Genomic DNA, 22,003 nt, shown 5'->3' on the forward strand with positions numbered 1-22,003 from the left:
ACGATTAGAGACAGGCTCCTCGAGGTCGGAGTGGGGGCCCACCATGCCCTTCATCTGACATCAGTACTTGGTGACAGAGAGGTTCTCCTGGACGAAAATCCGAAAGGCATCATCGAGGTGTACAACGTGAGCATCATGATTGCGAAGGAACTGCTCCTCGATGGCAACCCAAGCCTGGCGAGCAGTGCTGCCACGCTCGCGAACGACTTTTAGCTTAATAGTGATGGTCTCGAGGATCCATGAGAGGACCACACTGTCCATCCGCCAACAGGAAGGGATAGTGAAGGGGGTGGTGTCGGGAGGACGTGATCGTCCATGGCGTAACAATGGAGAGTGAGAAGTACAGGGTCGCACCAACGACCGTATGTTGAGGATGACGGGAACCAAAGCGCGGATATTTTATACTGCTGTCGCCTGGGCGTGGAGTTTGGCGATGATGGCGACCTCGTACTTGGAAGAAGGGGTGACCACATGAGACGCCGAGAGGGGCTTGATGCTGGAGTAGCCGAGTAGGCGACGCACAACCTCTGCAAGCTGCTTGGCGAGGGTATCAGTAGCAGTGCACTCATGCTCCCTGGTTAGGACAACAAGGCGCTCACGCTTCTGAGCAGCAGCCACAATGGCCTTGGCCGTCTAGAGGGCCGTGACGAGTGTAGACTAGGCCATTGTAATGTCGGAAGGGGGGAGGATAGGCGGCAGAGGGGCAGAGTAGGCATTATCGGATCCACTGGCCAAGGCATGCACCGCAGTGAAGGCGATAGGAGTAGAGATGGGATCGATGACTGCACCAGGGGGGGTGAGGGAATGTGCTGGCGGCCAAGGCTGTGGCTGTCAGGCCCATGGCTGCGGCAGGATGAGGCTCGCTCGCGCCTGGATTCGCAAAGGCACAGGGTGCCATGCCCTCGGGCGGGGGGTGCGCTACGGCGCCCATGACGATGGTGGGAGAGGGCGCACTCGCTCTTGGCAGCGTGGGGGGGGGGGGGGGGGGGCGTGCCGATGGGACGAGGGTGCCTGACGACCGCACCGACGAACGTGGCGAGTCCCGCGTGGGAGTCCGCGCCCACGGTAGGGGCGGCACCGGCGTGAGACGCCGCGGGGCTAGCAACGATGACCTCCCAACAACGGAAAAGATGGGGGGAGCACCATCCATGGTCGGAGAGAGGTCGACGATGGCTAAGAGAGGAGAAATTGCTGGCTAGATAACATGTTGGAAACCCTAACCCGAAAACAAGGTGTGCTGTTGTATATATTTCACAGAGGGAAATACATGAGCCGGGCCAAGGCCCATCACAACAGCAAACACAATAATTTGACACTGATGTTTCAGTTCACCTCACAAATTTGACAGATTTTCATGTTGCTTTGTTTTTTTTTGGAAAATTTAGGGTGGAAAGAATTTATGGTGGTATCCGAGACAGCATTTCGAAGCGGACCATCCAAAGTGATCTTCATTTCAAAAAACTGCTTAATGTTATTGCCAAGCTTGTTGCTGTATTGGGAATACTGGTATGTATGATGTTTTGGTATTTTTTTTAGGGAAGTTGACTCTTTGTATTTTTGAGGCTTATTTACTATGCAATCACCCTATTGGCGAGCCAATTCTCTAACTTAGCTACAGGATCACCATATTCATGAGTCAAATCTCCTATAATATTGCTTTTCTATCTTTTCAGTAGAATATAGAGTAAAATCCATGGACCGTCAAATTTATGCCAAAACCTCCTAGCCCCTAACCACAGCCGTATCGACCTTTCTCCAGCAGTCTGTTAGTGGCAAAATTTTCCTTCTGATGTAAAATACGGTGTATGTGTCACTTGCGTTTTCACTAATTGAACATTTTATTTTGGATGGTTCAAGTGTGTGCTTGTGTATATTAACTATGAGAACATTGTTTTGTAGCGAGGTACGACGGAGTCCAGTGATTTGAAAAAAGGTTTGGTTAATGCTATTCAAGACCTATATGATGTTGTTCATCATGAAGCGTTTTCGGTTGATATGAGGTCTGCTGTTTGTCTGTGTTCCTTCTACCTTGTCTTCAGATTTTGTGCCCTTACACTTTCACTTTGCTAAAGCCCTTTGTTTATAAATGTTAGTGGCCACATTGAAGACTGGGATCAAATTAATTTAGCAAGGGCTGAAGGTCGCCTCTTCAATAAACTCAAGTGGCCAAATGATCCCAAATTGGTATTTTCTAAGTGCTGAATGCACATTTTTCTATTGTGTCTTTATTTTCTTGGTAGCCTGCATTTTTCTTTAGTCATTAGTCTGATCTGTTCTTTTGTAATCTGCCCAGAAAGACTTGATCAAGAGATTGTATTCACTTCTGACAATTAAAGAATCTGCTGCAACTGTCCCTAAAAATTTAGAAGCCAGGCGAAGACTTCAGTTCTTTACGAACTCACTGTTCATGGAAATGCCTGTTGCACGGCCTGTTTCGGAAATGGTCTCCTTTAGGTGGGGCTCCTTTAGTCTATTTGCTTGTTCATTTTGTTGTGGACTTGCCACTTCTCTTTTGGTTGCAATTTGATTATTTTGTTCTGTGCATTTTTCCCCTGGTTTGGCTGTTCAATTATACTATTTTCTTACATTCTGTGTCTTCATTTTTTGTTATGCAGTGTGTTTACTCCATATTACTCTGAGATTGTTCTCTACAGCATGGCTGAACTTCAGAAGAAAAACGAAGACGGTATAACTACACTGTTTTATCTCCAGAAGATTTACCCAGGTCTGGGCTTTACTTCTTTCCCTTTTCCATGAGCGCTATTCTCTATAGTGTAACCTTCTCTTGTGATCCTTCAGTTATATCTGTTTTCCTGTTGTGATGTGTATGTCTAACAAACTTGGAAGTTAAAATTTCTTCCTAAACGGTCGTGTTTCTCCCCCAATTACTTGTGCATGTCTCCGCCATAAATTTAGGGCATTGCAATTGCTAGATGGTTATTTTTGCAGTGCTACACTGACAAAACAATAGTTTATTTGGGTGCTTTCTTTCTGGAACTGAAAGTGTTACAAGCTTAAGAATGAGCAGTAGTCCGGATTTTGAGAGGTGGAGTTACCCGTAGGTCTTGAAAAGTTGCCGTTCACCCCTGATTGGAGCATTCTTGTACGAGGCTTGTTTCAATTCCACTCTGGTTGCTCCTTTTAACTGACTACTCAAACTGCCAATGGAGTTACCCATGCTCTGGTCTCCTCATTAAAGTTCCTGGAAAAGCTAGAGCTTTCTTTACAGAGGTGGGAGATGGTACAAATACAAAATTTTGGAAGGATAAGTTGCTACATGGTAAAAGAATTGAGAACCTTGCTCTAAGTTTGTTTAGTATTATACCTAAGAGGTTTGTCAATAGTAGGACAATATATGAGGCAATTACAGATAGAAAATGGATCTCTGATATTAAAGGACCACTGACAGTGGGAGTCTTAACAGAATATCTTCAGTTATGGGATATGATTTCAGGATGGCAGCTGCAGTCTGGAGTTGAGAATAGACATGTTTTCACTATTGCTCCAAGTGGCACCTATTCAGTAAAGTCTGCTTATGAAAGGTTGTTTCTGGGGTCTGTGGCTTTTCCTCAGCACAAGAGAATTTGGAAAACTTGGGCCTTGCCAAAATGTCGTTTCTTCATTTGGTTGGTTGCTAAAAAAAAGTCTGGACAGCGGATGGGCTTGCTGAAAGAGGGCTGAACCATCCTGAGAAGTGCCCCTTTGTGATCAAGAGGATGAAACTTTAGACCATCTCCTTGTTACTTGTTCTTTCTCGAGGGAATTCTGGTATCTGCTGCTAAGGAAATTTGGTCTGCATTCTCTCGCTCCACAACCGGATGTTGGCTCATATCTAGGCTGGTGGGAAGAGGTGGGGGCTGCTGTCAACGGACTCACCAAAAGAGGACTTGACTCCCTTATCATCCTGGGAGCCTGGATTTTGTGGAACCATAGAAATATATGCGTCTTTGATGGCTGCAGCCCTAATGTTATAATGAGTCTTAGAGCTGCTGATGAGGAAAGGAAAAAAGGGAGATTGCTGGTGCCAAGGGTCTTTCCTATTTGGTAGCACCATTAGCTGATAATTAAGGGGTTTTTTTTGGTTTCCTTTGGTTGCTGTCCTTTTTTTATGGAATTTTTTATGTATGCTTGCTACTGGCCTCCGTAGGGAGGCCTCTTGTATTTGTTTTCTTAAGAACACCCTTTTTTCTGCTTAATATATAATGGGGCGCAGTTCTTCTGCGCGTTCGAGGAAAACAAACTATTTGTGATAAACCTGGAGACCATATTCTAACTGAGCATGGTGAAAAAGCAGCAGCAGTGGACCTCTTCTACAAAAATCTCATTGGGCATGATGGACAGAGGGATGCAATGCAACAATTGACCTGGAAGCTCTTGGCCTTCCTAGACACAACCTGGCGGTCTTGGACTCCCCTTTGCAGAACAGGAGGTCCTGGAAACCATCAGAGGTTTACCCTCTGATAAGGCCCCTGGGCCAGATGGCTTTGTTGGAGAGAATGATCGATTGGGCCAACCCTAGTGAGGGTGGCTGTATATAGTTCATACATGGGCCTCATGGGCCTAATCCATATACTCTAACACCCCCCCGCAGTCTGAACTTACGTCGCAGCGAAGTTCACAGACTGGGCTCGAAAAGAGGAAGTACAGGAGGAAGTACAGCACACCATAGGATCCCCCCACAGACTCAACTAGCCACTAATGATGTTGAGGCTGGAGCGAAACTCGGCGAAGGTCGAGGACGGAAGACCCTTGGTGAAGATGTCGGCAAACTGGGAGGTGGTCGGGACGTGGAGTACCCGAACATCGCCGACGGCGACGCGATCTCGGACGAAGTGGAGATCGATCTCCACATGCTTGGTCCGCTGGTGCTGCACCGGGTTGGTGGAGAGGTAGACGGCGCTGACATTGTCGCAGTAGACCAACGTGCTCCTGGAGAGGGGACTGTGGAGCTCGGCGAGGAGCTGGCGGAGCCACGCAGCCTCCGCCACGCCGTTGGCCACGGCACGGTACTCCGCCTCGGCGCTCGAGCGGGAGACGACTGGCTGGCGCTTCGACGACCAGGACACCAGGTTGCCGCCTAAGAAGACGGCGTAGCCGGAGGTGGAGCGCCGAGTGTCCGGGCACCCGGCCCAGTCAGCGTCGGTGTAGACGACCAGCTCGGAGGAGGTAGACCGGTGAAGAAGCAGCCCGTAGTCGACGGTTCCCCGGAGGTAGCGGAGGAGGCGCTTGAGAGCCGCGAGGTGGGGCTCCCGGGGGTCGTGCATATGGAGACAGACCTGTTGCACGGCGTAGGAGATGTCCGGCCTGGTGAAGGTGAGGTACTGAAGGGCACCAGCAAGACTCCTGTACCCGGTGGGGTCCTCGACTGGGTCACCCTCGGCCTCAGAGAGCTTCGCCTGCGTGTCGACTGGGGTGGAGCAGGGCTTGCAGTCAAGCATCTTGGCCCGCTCCAGAATGTCAAGAGTGTACTGCCGCTGGTGAAGTAGGAGTCCTGAAGGGCGAGGTTCAGCAGTAACCCCCAGGAAATGGTGAAGCACGCCCAAATCCTTGACTGGAAACTCTCGTTGAAGCGCATCGATGAGGCGGCGAAGAAGTGATTGACTGGAGGCGGTGAGGACGATGTCATCCACGTAGAGAAGCAAGTAGGCAGTCTCTGCTCCATGATGGTGGATGAACAGAGAAGTGTCTGACTTGGCCTCCACGAAGCCCAGTGTCACCAGGAACGTAGCCAGTCTGGAGTGCCACGCCCGGGGGGCCTGCTTGAGGCCGTAAAGGGACCTGTTGAGCCGGCAGACCATGTCAGGGCGAGAGGAGTCCACGAACCCCGCCGGCTGACAGCAGTAGACGGTCTCGGTGAGGGCGCCGTGCAGGAAGGCGTTCTTTACGTCAAGTTGGTGAACTGGCCAGGAACGAGCGAGGGCCAGCGAGAGCACCGTGCGGACGGTGGCCGGCTTCACAACCGGGCTGAAGGTCTCATCGTAGTCGACTCCGGGGCGCTGAGTGAAGCCCCGAAGAACCCAGCGAGCCTTGTACCGCTCCAGGGTCCCATCGGCCCGCCGCTTGTGCGTCCAGATCCACTTGCCGGTGACGACGTTGGCGCCGGGGGGACGGGGCACCAGATCCCACGTCTGGTTGGCGACGAGCGCCGCGTACTCCTCCTCCATCGCCCGACGCCAGTGGGAGTCCAGCAGGGCGCTGCGGACGGAGGAGGGTACCGGAGAAACCTGCGAGTCCCCGGGCGTGGCCGCCAGGACCCGGGGCGGCAGGGTACCAGCCGCGTGCCGCGTCACCATCGGGTGGACGTGCCGCGGGTCGCGGTGAAGGAGCGGTGGGTGGTACACCGGCGTCTCGACACGTGCCGCGGGTGGCCGCGGCGGAGGTGTAGGTGTCCCTGGCGGGGACTGGTCCACCGTCGGCGCCGCCGGAGGAGAGGGCACCGGTGGGGACGGCGACGATGGTGGCGACGGCGACGGAGGTGGTGCGAACCCCGGCGGCGGCAGCCGGCGCTGGTAGACGCGCACCGGCTGGGCGAAGCGTGCCGGAGGAACCGACGTCGGTGGTCCCGCGGCCGGCGACGTGGTCACCGGTGGCCGGCGCTGGTAGACCCGCATCGGCTGTGCGAAGCGGGACGGAGGGGTCGGTACCGACGGTCCCGCAGGCGGAGCAGTCCCGCCACCCTCGCTCGGTCCGGGGGCGGACGGAGACGGGGCCCGGCGGAGAGGCGACACCACCGGACCCGGGCAAGGCACCGGGCCGGGAGTAAAACCGACAGGCAGCGAGCGAGTACCCGCAGAGAGAGGAAGTATAGGTGGCGTGACCACCTCGTCAGTCGGAAAGAGAGTGAAGAGGTCAAGGTCAGGGTCGGAGGAGGGTGGAGTGGTGGTGGTGGAGTAGGGAAACGCAGACTCATCAAACACCACATGGCGAGAGATGAGGACCCGACGAGAGGAGAGGTCAAAGCAGCGGTAGCCCTTGTGGTCCGGGGAGTACCCGAGAAACACACAGAGGGTGGAACGGGGGGCGAGCTTGTGAGGAGCAGTGGCAGCGGTGTTCGGGTAGCAAGCACACCCGAAGACACGAAGGTGGTCATAGCGCGGAGGGGTACCGAAGAGTGCCTGGTGAGGAGTAGGGGCCGGGCACGCAGTGGAAGGGAGACGGTTGAGGAGGTAGGTAGAGGTGTGGAGGCCCTCGGCCCAGAAGCGTGCCGGTAGGTGTGCCTGGAGAAGAAGAGTGCGGATGGTGTCGTTGGTCGTGCGGATCATGCGCTCAGCCTTGCCGTTCTGGGAGGAGGTATACGGGCAAGACATCCGCAACTGCATCCCGTGGGAGAGAAAGAAGTCACGGGAGGTGGAGTTATCGAACTCCCGACCATTGTCACACTGAACGGCCTTAATGGTGAGGCTGAACTGAGTGGACACCCAGGCGAAGAAGTGGCGGAGGGTGGGGAAAGCCTCAGACTTGGCACGCAAAGGAAAAGTCCACACATAATGAGAAAAATCATCAAGCACCACAAGATAGTATTTGTAGCCGGACATACTGGTAATAGGTGAAGTCCACAAATCGCAGTGTACAAGATCAAATGCATGAGTAGCATGCGAAGAAGAAGAAGGAAAAGGAAGACGAACATGGCGGCCTAACTGGCACGCATGACAAAGATGCTCATCATGAGATCTAGTACATGGGATAGTGGCACTACGAGTAAGTTGCACCAAGGCATCGCGTCCGGGGTGACCAAGGCGACGATGCCAGGTAGTAGAAGGTGTGGTGGCAGCAAAAACAGCAGCTGTGTCAGGCGACGAAGACCAAGACGAGGTGGCATGCGGAAGCCGAAGGGTGTAGAGGGGGCCGGTGCTGTCACATCTGAGGAGGGGGCGCCGAGTTGCCGAGTCCTTCACAGTAAGACCAGAAGAGTCAAACTCGACAGAACAAGAATTATCAGTGGTAAAACGGCGAATAGAAAGAAGATTGTGGACCAAAGGAGCGACAAGAACATCGGGAATGCGAAAAGAGCCGGGAGTGGCGGCGGCACCCACAGATGTGACAGGAAGACACGAGCCATTCGCCACCATGATGGACGAAGGAAGAGAGGAAGACGGAGGGCGAACAGAGGTGAGTATACCATGGTCGGGGGTGATGTGGTAGGTAGCACCGGTGTCCGCGATCCACTCGGGACCCATCGGCGGAGTCAGAGTGGGAGTCGGGAAGGCAGCAGCCAGGGCGGCCGCGTCCCAACCAACGTGCCCGGACGGTGGAGCAGCCGGCGACGTGGGCCACGGCGAAGCGGCAGGCGTCAAGGTCCAGGGCGACGGAGGGGCGAAACCGAACCCCGGCGACGAGGTGAACCCCGGCTGCGCACCGGCGAACATGGCCGCCGAGGGACGAGCCTCAGAACCTGACCCCTGGAACGGCCACATGGAGATGCGCCCGGACCACGGGTGGTGGAAAGTGGGCCAAGGCGCACCCTGCTGGGGTCCCGGCGTCGGAGCGTTGCCACGGGCACCACCGCCAGCACCGCCCCCGCCGGAACCGCCACCGCGGCCACCACGGCGGCGACGGCTTCCACCGCCCCCGCCTCTACCACCACGGCCCCCGACCGGGCCGGGTGCACGGGTCGGGGCGGTAGCCGCCAGCGCAGTCGAGGAAGACGAGGACCCCGGGCCGGAGATCGATGCAGCCTGAGCACCCAGAGTGATCTCCTCCAGGGCAAGGTCGTCGTGGACCTCGTGGAAGGTGGGGAAGGGGCGCTGGCGCATGATCAACGACCGGAGGTGGGTGTAGCGATCGCTGAGGCCGCGGAGGACGTTGAGGACGAGGGCGCGATCCTCCACGGGACAACCAAGATCGCCAAGTGAGTCCGCCATGGTCTTCATCTTGCGGCAGTACTCACTGACGCTGAGGTCCCCCTGGACGAAGGTGCGGAAGGTCGCGTCGAGACGGAGAGCCCGGGCCTCAGCGTTGCCCAAGAACTGGCCCTCGATGGCCAGCCAGGCAGCCCGAGCGCGAGGAAGGTTCCGGAGGAGGCTGTGGAGGTCGATGGAGATCGTCCCCACGATCCAGGCGAGCACGATGCTGTCGAGGCGCACCCACGCGGCGGTCGGCGCCACGCCGGTGGGGTCGCAGAGGACGTGGTCGTCCAGGGCGTAGCGACGAAGGGTGAGGAGGAGCAGGTCCCGCCAGCGAGCGTAGGACGGCGACTCTGGCTCCAGGACGACGGGGACCATCAGGCGAATGTTCTGGACACTCCCAGCCTGAAGGTGTAGCTGAGCCACGAGCGGGTCGGCCGGGTCGTGCCAGTGCACCGTGGTGGCGGAGGTGGTGCGGTGTCCGGCTTCGACGGCCGGCGCAGTCGGGACGCCGTACACGACACCCGCGGTATGGGAGGAGGTGGCCCCGCCGTCGTGGGCCGCTGGTGAGGTGAGGAGCTGCTCCGCCGCGGCAATTTGAGCAGCGATAGCGTCGGTGGCCTCGCGCTCGCGCTCCCACATGAGGGCCGCCTCCCGCAGGTGGGCCTGTCGCGCCGCGTGCTCCGCGCGGGCAGCGGCGAGGGCAGCGACGGTGTACTCCTGCTGGGAGACCGGTGTAGGAGGTGGAGGAGGCGGCGGATCAACGACAGGAGGCGGATCGACGACCGGCGGAGGGGGGACCGGAGGGGGAAGGTCCTCCTGACCCTCAACCCCCGCGGGAGCCTCGCCGGCCACAGTAGCAAGGGCAGAGGCGGCGCTCGCGGCGGTGAGGGTACCTCCCCCACCGACGGCGTGAGTCCCTGCCCCCCACACCGGCCCGAGCGCAGGGGAGGTGGCGGCGGCTCCCGTCCCCCACACCCCTGCCACCAGCGCCAGCGCGCCCGCAGGGTAGGCGGCAGCGGCTGGGAGGAGGTGGGGAGGGAACGAGGCGGCCGGGGGGACGCACGGCGCGCGCGCGACGGAGAGGGCGCCCCCACCAGCGGCAGCACTGGCCCCAGCAACTGAGGGAGATCCGGCGCTGGGCAGAGCTGCCGCGGCACGAGCGACAGGGGCTGCTGCGCGTACCCAGGAGGAAGAGGTGAGGGGAGGAAACACCTGGAAATAGGAAGGGGGAGGAGGAGGCTGCTGCTCGCCGGCCATGGAGGGCCCCGCGCGGGGCCTGGCACGTCGCGGCGCACTGGGTTGCAGGCGGCAGCACGGCTCCAGGCGCGTGGGGCGCGGGCAGTGGGCGGCGCGGCCGGTGCGGAGCACGCAGGCAGGGGTCGCGGGCGCCGGTCGGGGCGGCCAGCGTGCGGGCGTCACAGCCGCTGGGGAAGGGCAGTCCTGGCGCGGCACCTGGGCGCAGAGGGCGCTCGGTCGGCCCGACCGCACCTTGGCCTGGCGCGGGGCTGGCAGCGCGTGGGCGTCGCGGCCGGCGGGGGCAGGCGGTCCTGGCGCGGCTCCCTGGCGGCGCGCCCGAGAACAGGGGAGGGAGAGGGAAGACCAGGGGCGGCGGCCGGGTGGGAGAAGACTAGGGGCGGCGGCCGGGTGGGAGAAGACCAAACCCTAGCTGGATACCATGTTGGAGAGAATGATCGATTGGGCCAACCCTAGTGAGGGTGGCTGTATATAGTTCATACATGGGCCTCATGGGCCTAATCCATATACTCTAACAGGCTTCACTGGCCTTTTTTATAAAGTGTGTTGGAACATTATAAAGGGTGATGTTATGGCAGCTGTTTCAGCTGTTTGGAGCAGGAGATTCATCAATTTCTGGAAGCTTAACACTGCCTACATTACTATGGTGCCGAAAAAAGAAGGGGCTGAGCAAGTTAAGGACTTCAGGCCAATTAGCCTCGTCCACAGCTTTGCAAAACTGATTACAAAAATCCTCGCGAACCGATTGGCACCAAGGTTGAATGAATTGGTTTCCCCGAATCTAAGTGCATTCATTAAGGGGAGGTTCATCCAAGACAACTTCATGTTAGTGCAACAGACATCAAGACTGTTTCACCAACAAAGAATGTCCCGGCTGCTCCTCAAACTTGATATCACCAAGGCCTTTGACTCAGTCTCCTGGCCCTTTTTAATTGAAGTCATGCAACAGCTTGGGTTTGGACAGATCTGGAGAGACATGGTTTGTGGTCTCCTTGCTTCCTCCACTACACAAGTTATGCTAAATGGGTTTCCTAGAGAACAAATTCAGCATAGAAGAGGGCTTAGACAGGGGGATCCCCTTTTCCCCGATGTTATTCATATTGGTCATGGATGTCTTTGGCTATCTTTTTTCGAAGGCAGAGGAGGCAGGTTTACTACAACAGCTAGCAGCAAGAAGAAAGCTACATAGGGTCTCCATTTATGCAGACGATGTAGCCCTTTTCTTACACCCTACGGCTGATGAAATCTCCATTACTTTAGATATATTGCAGCTCTTTGGCAGTGCTTCTGGTCTAAAAAATAATGTGCAAAAATCTAATGTCTACCCCATACAGTGCTCAGAGGAAACTCTATTGGAAGTCCAAAGCTTGCTACCTTGTGAAACTGCAGCTTTTCCTTGCAAGTACTTGGGTCTTCCTCTATCCTTGCACAAGCTGTCCAAGCAGCAGTTTCAGCCATATGTTGAAAGATTTGCTGATCAACTCCCTAATTGGAAAGCTGATTTGATGACCAGAGCAGGTAGGAGAATTCTAGTGCAAAATGTTCTTACAGGTATGACTGTGTATCTTGCAATGGCAATTGATATACCCCATTGGACCCTAGATGTTATTGATAAAATAAGAAAGGGCTTTCTTTGGAGAGGTAGAAAGGAAGCTAGAGGGGGCACTGTTTGGTGGCTTGGGGCAAGGTATGTCGTCCTCTTCAGAGGTCTGGGAATATGAAGCCTCCCAGAGCTTGGATGGGCTCTTCGGATGAGATGGCTGTGGCTTCAGAAAACTGATTCTAGAAGACCTTGGACAGGGCTTCCTATTTAGGTTCCAAGTAAAGCCAAGAGTTTTCTTCTCCAAGGTCCTTGTCTCTGAGGTGGGAAATGGGTCTAGTACCCTTTTCTGGTCTGATAATTGGCTGCAGGGTAAGAGCATCTCGACCATTGCCCCTAGACTATACTCTATAATCCCAAAGAAGATAACAAAAAGTAGAACAGTTCAAGAGGCCTTGTTAAACAGAAGATGGATATCTGACATTAGAGGTGGTCTTACTGTTGGGGTTTTGGCAGATTACTGAAAGCTCTGGGTCTGTCTCTCCGAAATTGAGCTGCACCCTCACATTGAAGACATGCATATCTTTAGTGTAGCCCCAGGTGGAAAGTATTCGGCGAAAGCAGCTTACAAGGGTCTCTTCCTGGGATCCTGTACATTTGGCCACTACAAGAGGGTCTGGAAAACTTGGGCTCCATCAAAATGTCGTTTCTTCCTCTGGCTGGTGGCCCATAACAGGTGCTGGACTGCTGACAGATTGGCAAAGAGGGGGCTGACTCACCCAAGCAGTTGTCCTCTATGTGCCAAGAACCTGAATCTATTAACCACCTGCTGGTCTCATGTGTGTTTGCAAGGATTTTCTGGTATAATCTGCTCAGAAAGTTTGGGCTGGATAACCTTGCTCCCCAGCCGGGCCTGACATCCTTCCTGGATTGGTGGGAGACATCTTCTGAAACAGTTCAAGGAATGGTCAAGAAAGGATTGAGCTCTCTGATCTCTTTGGGGGCCTGGATGGTTTGGAATCACCGCAATAGATGTGTGTTTGATGGTCAGACTCCCAGTCTCCCCTCTATCCTTCGGCAGGCTGACGACGAGAGAAGACTTTGGGAATTAGCTGGGGCCAAGGGTCTCTCCTTGTTGGCAACTCCTTTGTCTGACGTCTGAACCCCCCCTGTTTTTCTTTAGTAGTTTTTTTAGTCCGGTTTCCATGGCTCCTTTCATTTATGTGCGTTGCTGGCCTCCGTAAGGAGTTCCTTGATGTAACCTCTGGTCTTCTATAGACCTTTTTTCATCTTTATATATTTAAGGCGTAGTTCCCCTGCGCTTTCGAGAAAAAAAAAGATAAACCTGGAGCCCTTTTCTTCAACTGTAATGCAGTTGTAAGAAGTTGAAATGATCTGGTAAATTATGCTGGAACATCTTAGGAGGCTCCCAACCAACTTATGTAGAACCCCTTCTCTTGTGATCCATTTGCTCCGGAACTATGTGCGACGAATACAAGTCTCACTCTGCCTGGCTTTCTATGGCTTGACAGATATAACCCTATCTAAAATGTAGGCCATGCTCGAAAAATAAGGATGGACCTGTCCACACGATCTTTAATTGTGTCATGTTCTGCCTCGCTATCAATGCACTTTTAAGGCTTTTGAACCCATCCTATATTAGGATTTCATCTGTAATTTTGGGATCTATTTTCTAGTACTCAACAAAATCCCGTATATTTGAAGTCTGAACATAATTACACTTCCTCCATTAATTTAAATAATTTGATTTTATACATATCGTGGTACTTGGTGCTCTATTTGGTCTCTATTCTTGAAACAGTGCGCGCCTACTATCTCTTTTTAAACTAGCATAGTAGCTTTCTTTTGTATGAAATCACATCTCCCACAAATTGCCGTTTTACATTTCTAAATTCTAATACACTCAACTTTCTGTGAACAGATGAATGGAAGAACTTCCTTACTCGTATCAACAGGGATGAAAATGCAGCAGACTCTGAGCTTTTTGGCAACCCAAATGACATACTTGAACTACGTCTATGGGCTTCTTATCGTGGGCAGACCTTAGCTCGAACTGGTCAGTTATCCTCTGTAAACTTAATAACTTATACATTTATAGTATATTTATTGACAGGCTCACGTTTGCTTTTACTCAATCCTGTTTTTCAATTTGTAAACCTTTTGTCCAACATGGTGAAAACTTGTATTTTCAGCAAGTTTTTATTTCATTATTGACTCATGAACCACACTCTGTTTACTATTTGGGTATGGAATAATTTACTCCAGTAGCAAAATTTGCGATTAATCTGTGAATGTTGAATGATATACCTGTACTTTTGTATTTATAATTTTTACTCTAGTTCATCAAGTCACGTGTGCTTTTCTGATGGCATCACAAAAGATTAATCTGTTTGTCCTCCTTGAACTTCTAAGTGGAACTCATTCGCTCAATATATTTGATTATAATCAGTTCACGTCAACAATATTTTTTGTTTTACTCTGCAGTCCGTGGTATGATGTACTATAGGAAAGCCCTTATGCTGCAGAGTTATTTGGAGAGGATACAATCTGAAGGTATTGCACTGCTCAGCATGTGAGATGCATATATGCTACTTTATCTGAATGTATATCCTCTTTTCTTGTTTTCCTTCACTAGATTTGGAATCTACATTAGGGTTGGCTGGTTCAGCTGATAGGCATTTTGAGTTGTCACCTGAGGCGCGTGCTCAGGCTGATTTGAAGTTTACATATGTGGTTACCTGCCAAATTTATGGAAAACAGAAGGGGGAAGGGAAGGCTGAAGCTGCAGACATAGCCTTACTAATGCAAAGGTACATTTAATTTATTTATGCTAGAGATGTCTTTGCTTGTTAGCTCTCTTTGTAAAGACCTAACGGGCCTGGTTAGTTCTCTGTATCTCACTTAAAGCATTTGAGCACATGCACATAAACTATTACACTCCAAGGCCTATTTTGGTTTGTTATTTGTTGTGTACACAACCTATAACTTTTTGTACTATCTTTTGTAGGAATGAAGCTCTTAGAGTTGCTTACATTGACGAAGTTGAGAATGCTAAGAACGGAAAACCCATCACCGAGTATTACTCAAAGCTTGTCAAAGCTGATATTCATGGAAAGGACAAGGTCAGTCATTAATACTTTGTCCGATCACAATTATAGGCCTCTTGAGACATCAACATAGTCTCCAATGTGACACTTTGATTAATAATTACAAATATATTATTAGACTCCTTTATGTGTATGCGTTATGGCCCTAGAGAATTAGGGGTAACATATATGTAATACTAATATTAAGCCCATGAATGTTAGGGTTTCATTCCTCCAATATGGTATCCAGCCCAAGGTTCTCTTCTCTCCTCCTGTAGCCGCCGCCAGGGATTTCTAGTCGCGCCGTTGTGCAAGGCCCCATGGCCAGCGCTCCTCCTTTTTGCTCCCCTCCGCTACTATCTTCTCTCCCTCGCCATTGAGCATCTATGGCCACTGCCCCTCTTTTCCCCGCCGTCGGCTCTATCTCCACCATGGTCGCTCCCTCCACCTCCCATCCTCGGGTCGCCTGCTCCTACCCCTGCAGGTGGCGGCTCAGGCGCTACTGGGCAGGGCCTAGGTGTCACCGGCCTAAGCACGGGCGACCTGTATGTCGCTGGTAGCCAGGGCGCAGCTCCCACCGCACCGAAAGCTTCGTTCTGGCCCTCTACGTCTTTCCCGCCTCTAGTCGTTCCTCCCCACTTTGACGTTGTGGCTGCCTACTCCACCCTGTTCGCGGCCCTCACGGTTGCTAAGGTCGTTGTGGCTGCTGCCCACGAGCGGGAATGGTTCGCAACCCTTGCTTGGGAGCACAAATGCACCACGATTTATGCTCTCGCTCGACAACTTGTCGAGGTTGAGCGCCATTTCACTAGCTCTCCTTGCCTCGATCCCCTCTTGAGTACCCGATGGTCGACTCCCTTGGTGTACAAGGACGCCATCATCGGCAACCTCCACGCCCAGGCGGTGGGTGTTCAGAACGTTCTCGCTCTTGTCCTTGTCCTTGATTTGGCTTCCTCCATCTACGCCCACCGGCTTCCTCATACTGCAGTGCAATGACGACCACATGCTCATCGACATGACATCTCTTACTATCCCTTCCTACCGACTGATGGATAGTGTGGTCCTCTCCTGGATCCTTGAGACAATCGTTGTTGAGCTGCAGTACGTCATTCGTGAGCATGGTGGCACTGCCCGCTAGGCCTTGGTTGCCATCGAGGTGCAATTCATCGATAATCGTGAGGCTCGTGCTCTCTACTTTGACACCGCCTTTAGGACATTCGTCCTGGGGAGCCTCTTGTTCATCGAGTACTGCTCCTAGATGAAGGGCATGTCAACCTCCCTCTGTGACCTTCAGGAGCCTGTCTTCGATCGCATGCTTGTCCTCAACCATCTACACGGCCTCAACAATTTCTACGATCACCTCCGTACTTGGATCACTCTCACGGTCCCATTTCCTTCTATCCATAAGGTAAATGACTTAATGCTCGAGGAGCTGACTATGGGGGCGCCTCCTCACTCCTGCTTCGAGGGGATCGTCGTCACACTCGATTGTACCTCCGATGTCCAGCTCCCAACATCCTCCTTCCCCATCTGGCCCTGGGGCTATGCAAGGTCTAGTGGTGGTGGTTGTCTGTGGATGGGTGGCCATGGGGGGTGAAGGTTGCCATGGAGACGCTTCTTGGCCATCTCTCGACAACTCGTGGACCGACCACATCTCCATGTGGCTTCGCCCATCTTCGAGTAGGCCTACACCACGCCCGCCCTAGATCTAGTCGGCTCGCCTGATGATGCACATCTCGGGGTATCCTCTCGTCTCACTACCATAAACACAACAACCCCTCTTGCCATCGCCACCACACTTGGTTCCATCCTTGCCTGGTGGGTGGGATCAATAGTCTCTCGCTAGCTCGTTTAACATGATGAACCAGACTGTTGTCGTCATTGACTGGGTCGATGACTCTGGCGCTTCCTACAACACCACTAGAAGCTGGTATACTCTCTTCTTCCCACCTTCCTCTACCATCTCACCATTCTATCATCGTGGGCAACGGGAAAATTCTCTTGGTCACCTTTGTAGGTTATTGAAGGGAGTAGAGAATGCGTATAATGTGTGGGATGATTATTACTTGAGCCCTCGGGCTGTTTGTATAAGAGTACATAGCTTGGAGGGCGAGGCACATCTCCTAGAGATAAGGAAGGCTATCATGGGAATATGGGATTACAATCAATCCTAAACAATCCATATTCGGTGTTGCCTAATATACTATAACAGTTATTGCTTCTTCTCGGGCTCTTTCATTCTCGCAATGTTCTTGTCACTCCCATATTGATCATTATCTTTTATCAGTTCGTCACTTTACCATCGATAATTCTTGCTCCCCGGATCTCGCTACCCGGAGCCTTCTCGCTTGATGTGATAGCTCTGGGCCACTGTGCACCCTATGTCTACTATTGCTTTTGCTCCATCACTGACCTCGTGCTTGCTGCAGTTGCGCACACTGACTACTACCACTACATATAACACTTGGCATCATCGACTCAGTACTCCTAGCCCTGATGTGTTGTCCATGTTGTGTAGTAGTTTAGTCATCTCTTGTACTGGGGGGCCACCTTTGAGCATCTATGCCACGCCTGCTAGCTAGGTTGTTGTGTTCGACTTCCTTTCCCTAGCTCCTCTTAAACTATGCACAATTTTGATCTCATACACTGTGATTTGTGGACCTCTCCTATTCTCAATGTTTTGCATTATAAGTATTACCTGGTGGTTCTTGATGATCACTCATTATTCATGAACTTTCCCCTTGCATTTTAAGTATGATACATTTATGATTCACCTGCACGTTTTGGCTTGGGTTTCTACTCAGTTTGGTCGCACCATTAAGGTTGTCTAGTGTGACAACGGTTGGGAGTTCGACAACCCCTGTTGGTTGTTCTTCTCCTTCCATGGTTTTTAGCTCCGGATGTCCTACCCACACTTCTTCCTAGAATGGCAAGACTGAGTGTTTGATTCGCACTACTAACAACATCATACACTCCTTGCTCTTCTAGGTTATCGTTTTTGCTCGCTATTGGGCTGAGATCCTCCACACTGCCATCTACCTCTTTAGTTGCTTTCCTACAAAGGCGATTAGCGCTCTTGCGCCCCACTTTGCCCTCTATGGCACCCTCCATCCTACGATCATCTTTACTTCTTTGGGTGTGCGCTTTATTCCATCCTTTCCGCAATCGCTCCCACTAAACTTGCCCCTTGCTTACCATTCTATTAGTGACGTGCATAGGCAGGTGCCCTTCCCGGCTCCTGGGCTAGCAGGCGGTGTACCATTCTCCTTTTCTTCACTGGGGCCCTCGCTGCATCCACCCAATGGTGACTCGACAGGCCGCTGGGGTTCTTCACCATGTTGTTTGTCTTGTCCTCTCCGAGACATCGTCTCCGCCAGTCTTCTTCGTGTTGTCTTCTCTTTATAGCGCCCTCGTCGATCCTCACTAGTGTCACGCTATGAAGGGAGAAAAAAATCGGTCAGGGAGGGAATGACCTCCCTCCTCGTATTATACTAAGAAGAGACCGAAACAATGGACCCGGCCGAAAAAATCCCTGAACCCTGGCTCCCATTACTAACGAGGCGGCATCAACCGTCCACTCTGCAACAGCCCAACCGGAGGGTGGCGCACAAAAAATCGTAACCCGAGAGCAGATGGGTCACGAGGAGATTTTGTTAACCAAGCCAAGTGGGTCTGGACACAGTGGAAGGTGGATGATTCTCTAGATCGGTGCAAGGCTCACTGGGTTCTTCGGGGCTTCACTCAGCGCCCTGGAGTTGACTATATTGAAACGTTTAGTCAACTATTGCGTTCTCTCACTGGCCCTCTCTCGCTCTTAGCCGGTTCATCAGTTGGATGCCAAGAATGTGTTCCTCCATGTGACACGCATGCAAAGCTCTCCGATGATGGTGCCACTGTCAGCGACCCCACCGCCTACTGGAGCCTTGCATGCAGTCCAGTAGGTCTGTCTCTACATGCACGATTCCTAGGAACCACATTTAACCGTGATCAAGCGGATCCTTCGGTACCTTCTGGGTGTTTCTTCGACGATCCTCCACACATGAGCTCGTTATGTAGAACGAACTTAGTGCCTGGACACTCGTCAATCTACATGCAGTGTTCCTTGGGGGCAGTCTCATCTCTTGGTCCTCCAAGCTTCAGCCCATGGTGTCATGATCCAGTGCTGAGGCTGAGTCCCGAGCTATCGCTAATGGGGTGGCTAAGGTGAGCTGGCTATGCTAGCTCTTCTAAGAGCTTCAAAGCCCCCTCTTCAAGAGTTCACTTGTCTTCTACGACAACGTCGACACCATCTGCCTCTTCGCCAACCCGTCCAGCACCAGCGCACGTAGCATGTTGAGATTGATTTTTACTTGGTTCATGAGCGCGTGGTTGTCGGGGACTTTGGTGTTCATCACGTTCTGACGAGCTCATAGTTTGTCGACATCTTCTGTTATGGGCAGTTGATGGGCTGGGCCTATTGTACTGCACAGATCCATTAGGATTAAACAGAAAATAGATCAAAGAAGTGCAGCTCAGAGCCTCCAAGGGAGGGCGAGTCACAGATCTGTCTACTATCCCATCTACCAATCAATGAACAACATCATTTTGTATCCATAACCTTCGATCCTCCGGCCACAAATCCCACCCAAATTCCCACCCCTAATCCAATCCAGGTGTAAGATCCCATCTCCCATCCTCAATCCAAAATCAGCCAGTCGTCGCGTCCTCCTCACCCTCGACTACTGTTCATGTGTGAACAGTACTTTGATGTCACCCCTGATCCAGTTGTGGGCAGCTACACGAGCTGGGTGTCTCGCACCAGCGTCAGCCTCCACGACCAACATGAAGACCACAAAACCCAAGCTACCGTAGAGGAGGAACAGGCGATTGAGGACGGTGCCGTCGCTGGCTTCAGCATGCTTTGCTCTCCCTCACACAGGCCTTCATCGCGCCCTCGCCCACCACGAGGCCGCCTTCATCAATCATGAAATAGGAGGCGCTGCAGTCTTCAAGCTGCTCGAAAAGGGGGTGTTTGTACAGATCCATTAGGATAGAGTTTAGAGACAAGATGGATTTGGTTAAGATATTTGCTTAGGGGTCAAATTGTCTCTATAAAAAGGGACACCCTTGTATTAGTTGAGATTAAGCAAAAAATAGATCAAAGAAGTTCAGCTCAGAGCCTCCAAGGGAGGTCGAGTCACAGATCTATTATTATTTTCTAGATCTGGATGGCAGAGCTAGTTTAGGGTCTTTTAGCTAGGATCCATAGCAGTCCAGTTCAGCATGGCAGCTATAAACTGGTCCCAGCAAATTTGAGCACTATGGTTTCTTATCTGAAATATGGCATTCACTCGTATTCACCAGGTTGAACTTTGTCTTACAGGAAATTTATTCGATTAAATTGCCTGGGAATCCAAAGCTTGGAGAGGGAAAACCCGAAAATCAAAATCATGCCATAATATTTACTCGTGGAAATGCAGTGCAAACTATTGATATGAATCAGGTATACAGATGTACTCTTTTCCCCATTTTTTATGAGTTAATTACCACATTTTTTATATTAAATACTTCTAGAATGATCACCTAATGACATTTAGTTGGCAAGTAACCTGTCACCACTCTCATTTGAGTTATATGATGTATTTTTCTTCTGTCACCTCACAAATTTTGAAACTAAAACAAAATTTGTTCACAAAAAAAGATCTTTATGGTGTAAACTGTAAACTTGCCTCGATTTATCCCTTCCCCAAATCTCACTCATGTGGGAGCCTCTGGCACTAGGTCTGCCCTGCCCTCTTTATGGTGTAAACTGGACCAATTGAAATGGGAGTAAATTGAACCAAATGTTAGTTTTGGGCGGTTATTTGGACATAGGCCAAACTTGGAGGGGGAGTATTTTGGACCTTTTCATTTCACTATTCATGTGCCTGTTTCTTCTATAGTCCCTTTGTAAATTACACGCTCTAATTATTGGATCAAATCAAAATCAGGATCAGCATTACTTGTTTTTTATCGAACACGTAGGATTGTTGTGCATCATTATATTAAGAAAAAAACAGTGCAGTCTAAAATGGTCCAGAGTATTACATTACAAAAGCCTCCTTATGGAGGCCAAAACCATAAAAACATAAAAGAATCCATAAGACTATAAACAGGATTCTATACTTTGTATTTTGTGGACTGCACTACAGTCCTACTGAGGCCAACCTTTTTCCAGTGTCACAATGACAATGGTGAGCTTAGACTTATAGATCATTCCATCATTGATACTGGCACTGTTTGATGCAGCTTTACAGTTAATTTGGAATCATGTATTTGCTTCACCTGTGCTTAGCTGTTTTTATAGGATAACTACTTTGAGGAGGCACTTAAAATGAGAAACCTGCTTGAGGAGTTCTCTCTGAAGCGTGGCAAGCATTACCCTTCTATTCTTGGTGTTAGGGAGCATGTCTTCACGGGAAGGTATTGTTCATTCATTTTTCAGTGGAGAAGTTATGCAGATATTTCTAGAGTAAAACTCAGTTCTAACATCATGCTTCTATAGTGTTTCCTCCCTGGCCTCATTTATGTCTAATCAGGAGACAAGTTTTGTGACATTAGGACAGCGTGTTCTTGCTAACCCGCTGAAGTAAGTGCTTTTACATAGTATGTTTTCTGTTTCACATGAGGATCAGCTAAAATTGTGTGTAGTTAATACATGAAACCTTTTCTTTTGTAGAGTGAGAATGCACTATGGTCATCCAGATGTTTTTGATAGAATTTTTCATATAACAAGGGGTGGAATTAGTAAGGCCTCTCGCAGCATCAATATCAGTGAGGATATATATGCAGGTTAAACTTGTAGTCTTTTTCTTCTTTTCCCAATTATTTTGGCTTGTCTTTAAGATTGTAGTGCAGATCTTACTGATGCATTTGCATCTATGAACTGCAGGATTCAACTCAACTCTGCGTCAAGGATGCATAACTCATCATGAATATATTCAGGTTTTAATTCTCTTATCCTTGCCTTTTTAATTTTTGTCATCCGTATCACACCCTTTTTAACCTTTTTGACTACGAGTTGTATCATTTAAAGTTTTCAAAGAAAGCTGGAAGCGTAGCTGTTTGGTGGAAAAATAAGTTAATTCAAAATTGATCAAGGCCTCGTTTGTGCTGTTGTGCATTAATAGAACCGTGCTATATCGAGAATCGGTTAAATAACAAATCTTATACATATGTTTCGAGCACGGGGTTAAATTCGACGAGGACTAAATTTTCCCTGTTTTGATCCTCGTGGG

The 22,003-nt window shown here is 51.1% G+C and overlaps 1 protein-coding gene across 1 annotated transcript in view; it reads left to right on the forward strand.

Annotated features, from left to right (window-relative positions):
- Positions 1-22,003, forward strand: part of LOC103644387 (callose synthase 9) — a 75,308-nt gene that overhangs the window by 39,903 nt on the left and 13,402 nt on the right. Inside the window, exons 27-40 of the mRNA XM_020544934.2 lie at positions 1,386-1,506; positions 1,900-2,000; positions 2,094-2,184; positions 2,294-2,454; positions 2,616-2,725; positions 13,583-13,717; positions 14,146-14,214; positions 14,297-14,471; positions 14,669-14,783; positions 20,110-20,229; positions 21,073-21,188; positions 21,271-21,354; positions 21,445-21,557; positions 21,658-21,710. Coding sequence (XP_020400523.1) covers positions 1,386-1,506; positions 1,900-2,000; positions 2,094-2,184; positions 2,294-2,454; positions 2,616-2,725; positions 13,583-13,717; positions 14,146-14,214; positions 14,297-14,471; positions 14,669-14,783; positions 20,110-20,229; positions 21,073-21,188; positions 21,271-21,354; positions 21,445-21,557; positions 21,658-21,710 — 1,564 coding nt within the window. The remainder of the gene's footprint in view (positions 1-1,385; positions 1,507-1,899; positions 2,001-2,093; positions 2,185-2,293; positions 2,455-2,615; positions 2,726-13,582; positions 13,718-14,145; positions 14,215-14,296; positions 14,472-14,668; positions 14,784-20,109; positions 20,230-21,072; positions 21,189-21,270; positions 21,355-21,444; positions 21,558-21,657; positions 21,711-22,003) is intronic.

Source organism: Zea mays, chromosome 1 (assembly GCF_902167145.1).
Source record: "Zea mays cultivar B73 chromosome 1, Zm-B73-REFERENCE-NAM-5.0, whole genome shotgun sequence".
Classification (NCBI taxonomy): domain Eukaryota; kingdom Viridiplantae; phylum Streptophyta; class Magnoliopsida; order Poales; family Poaceae; genus Zea; species Zea mays.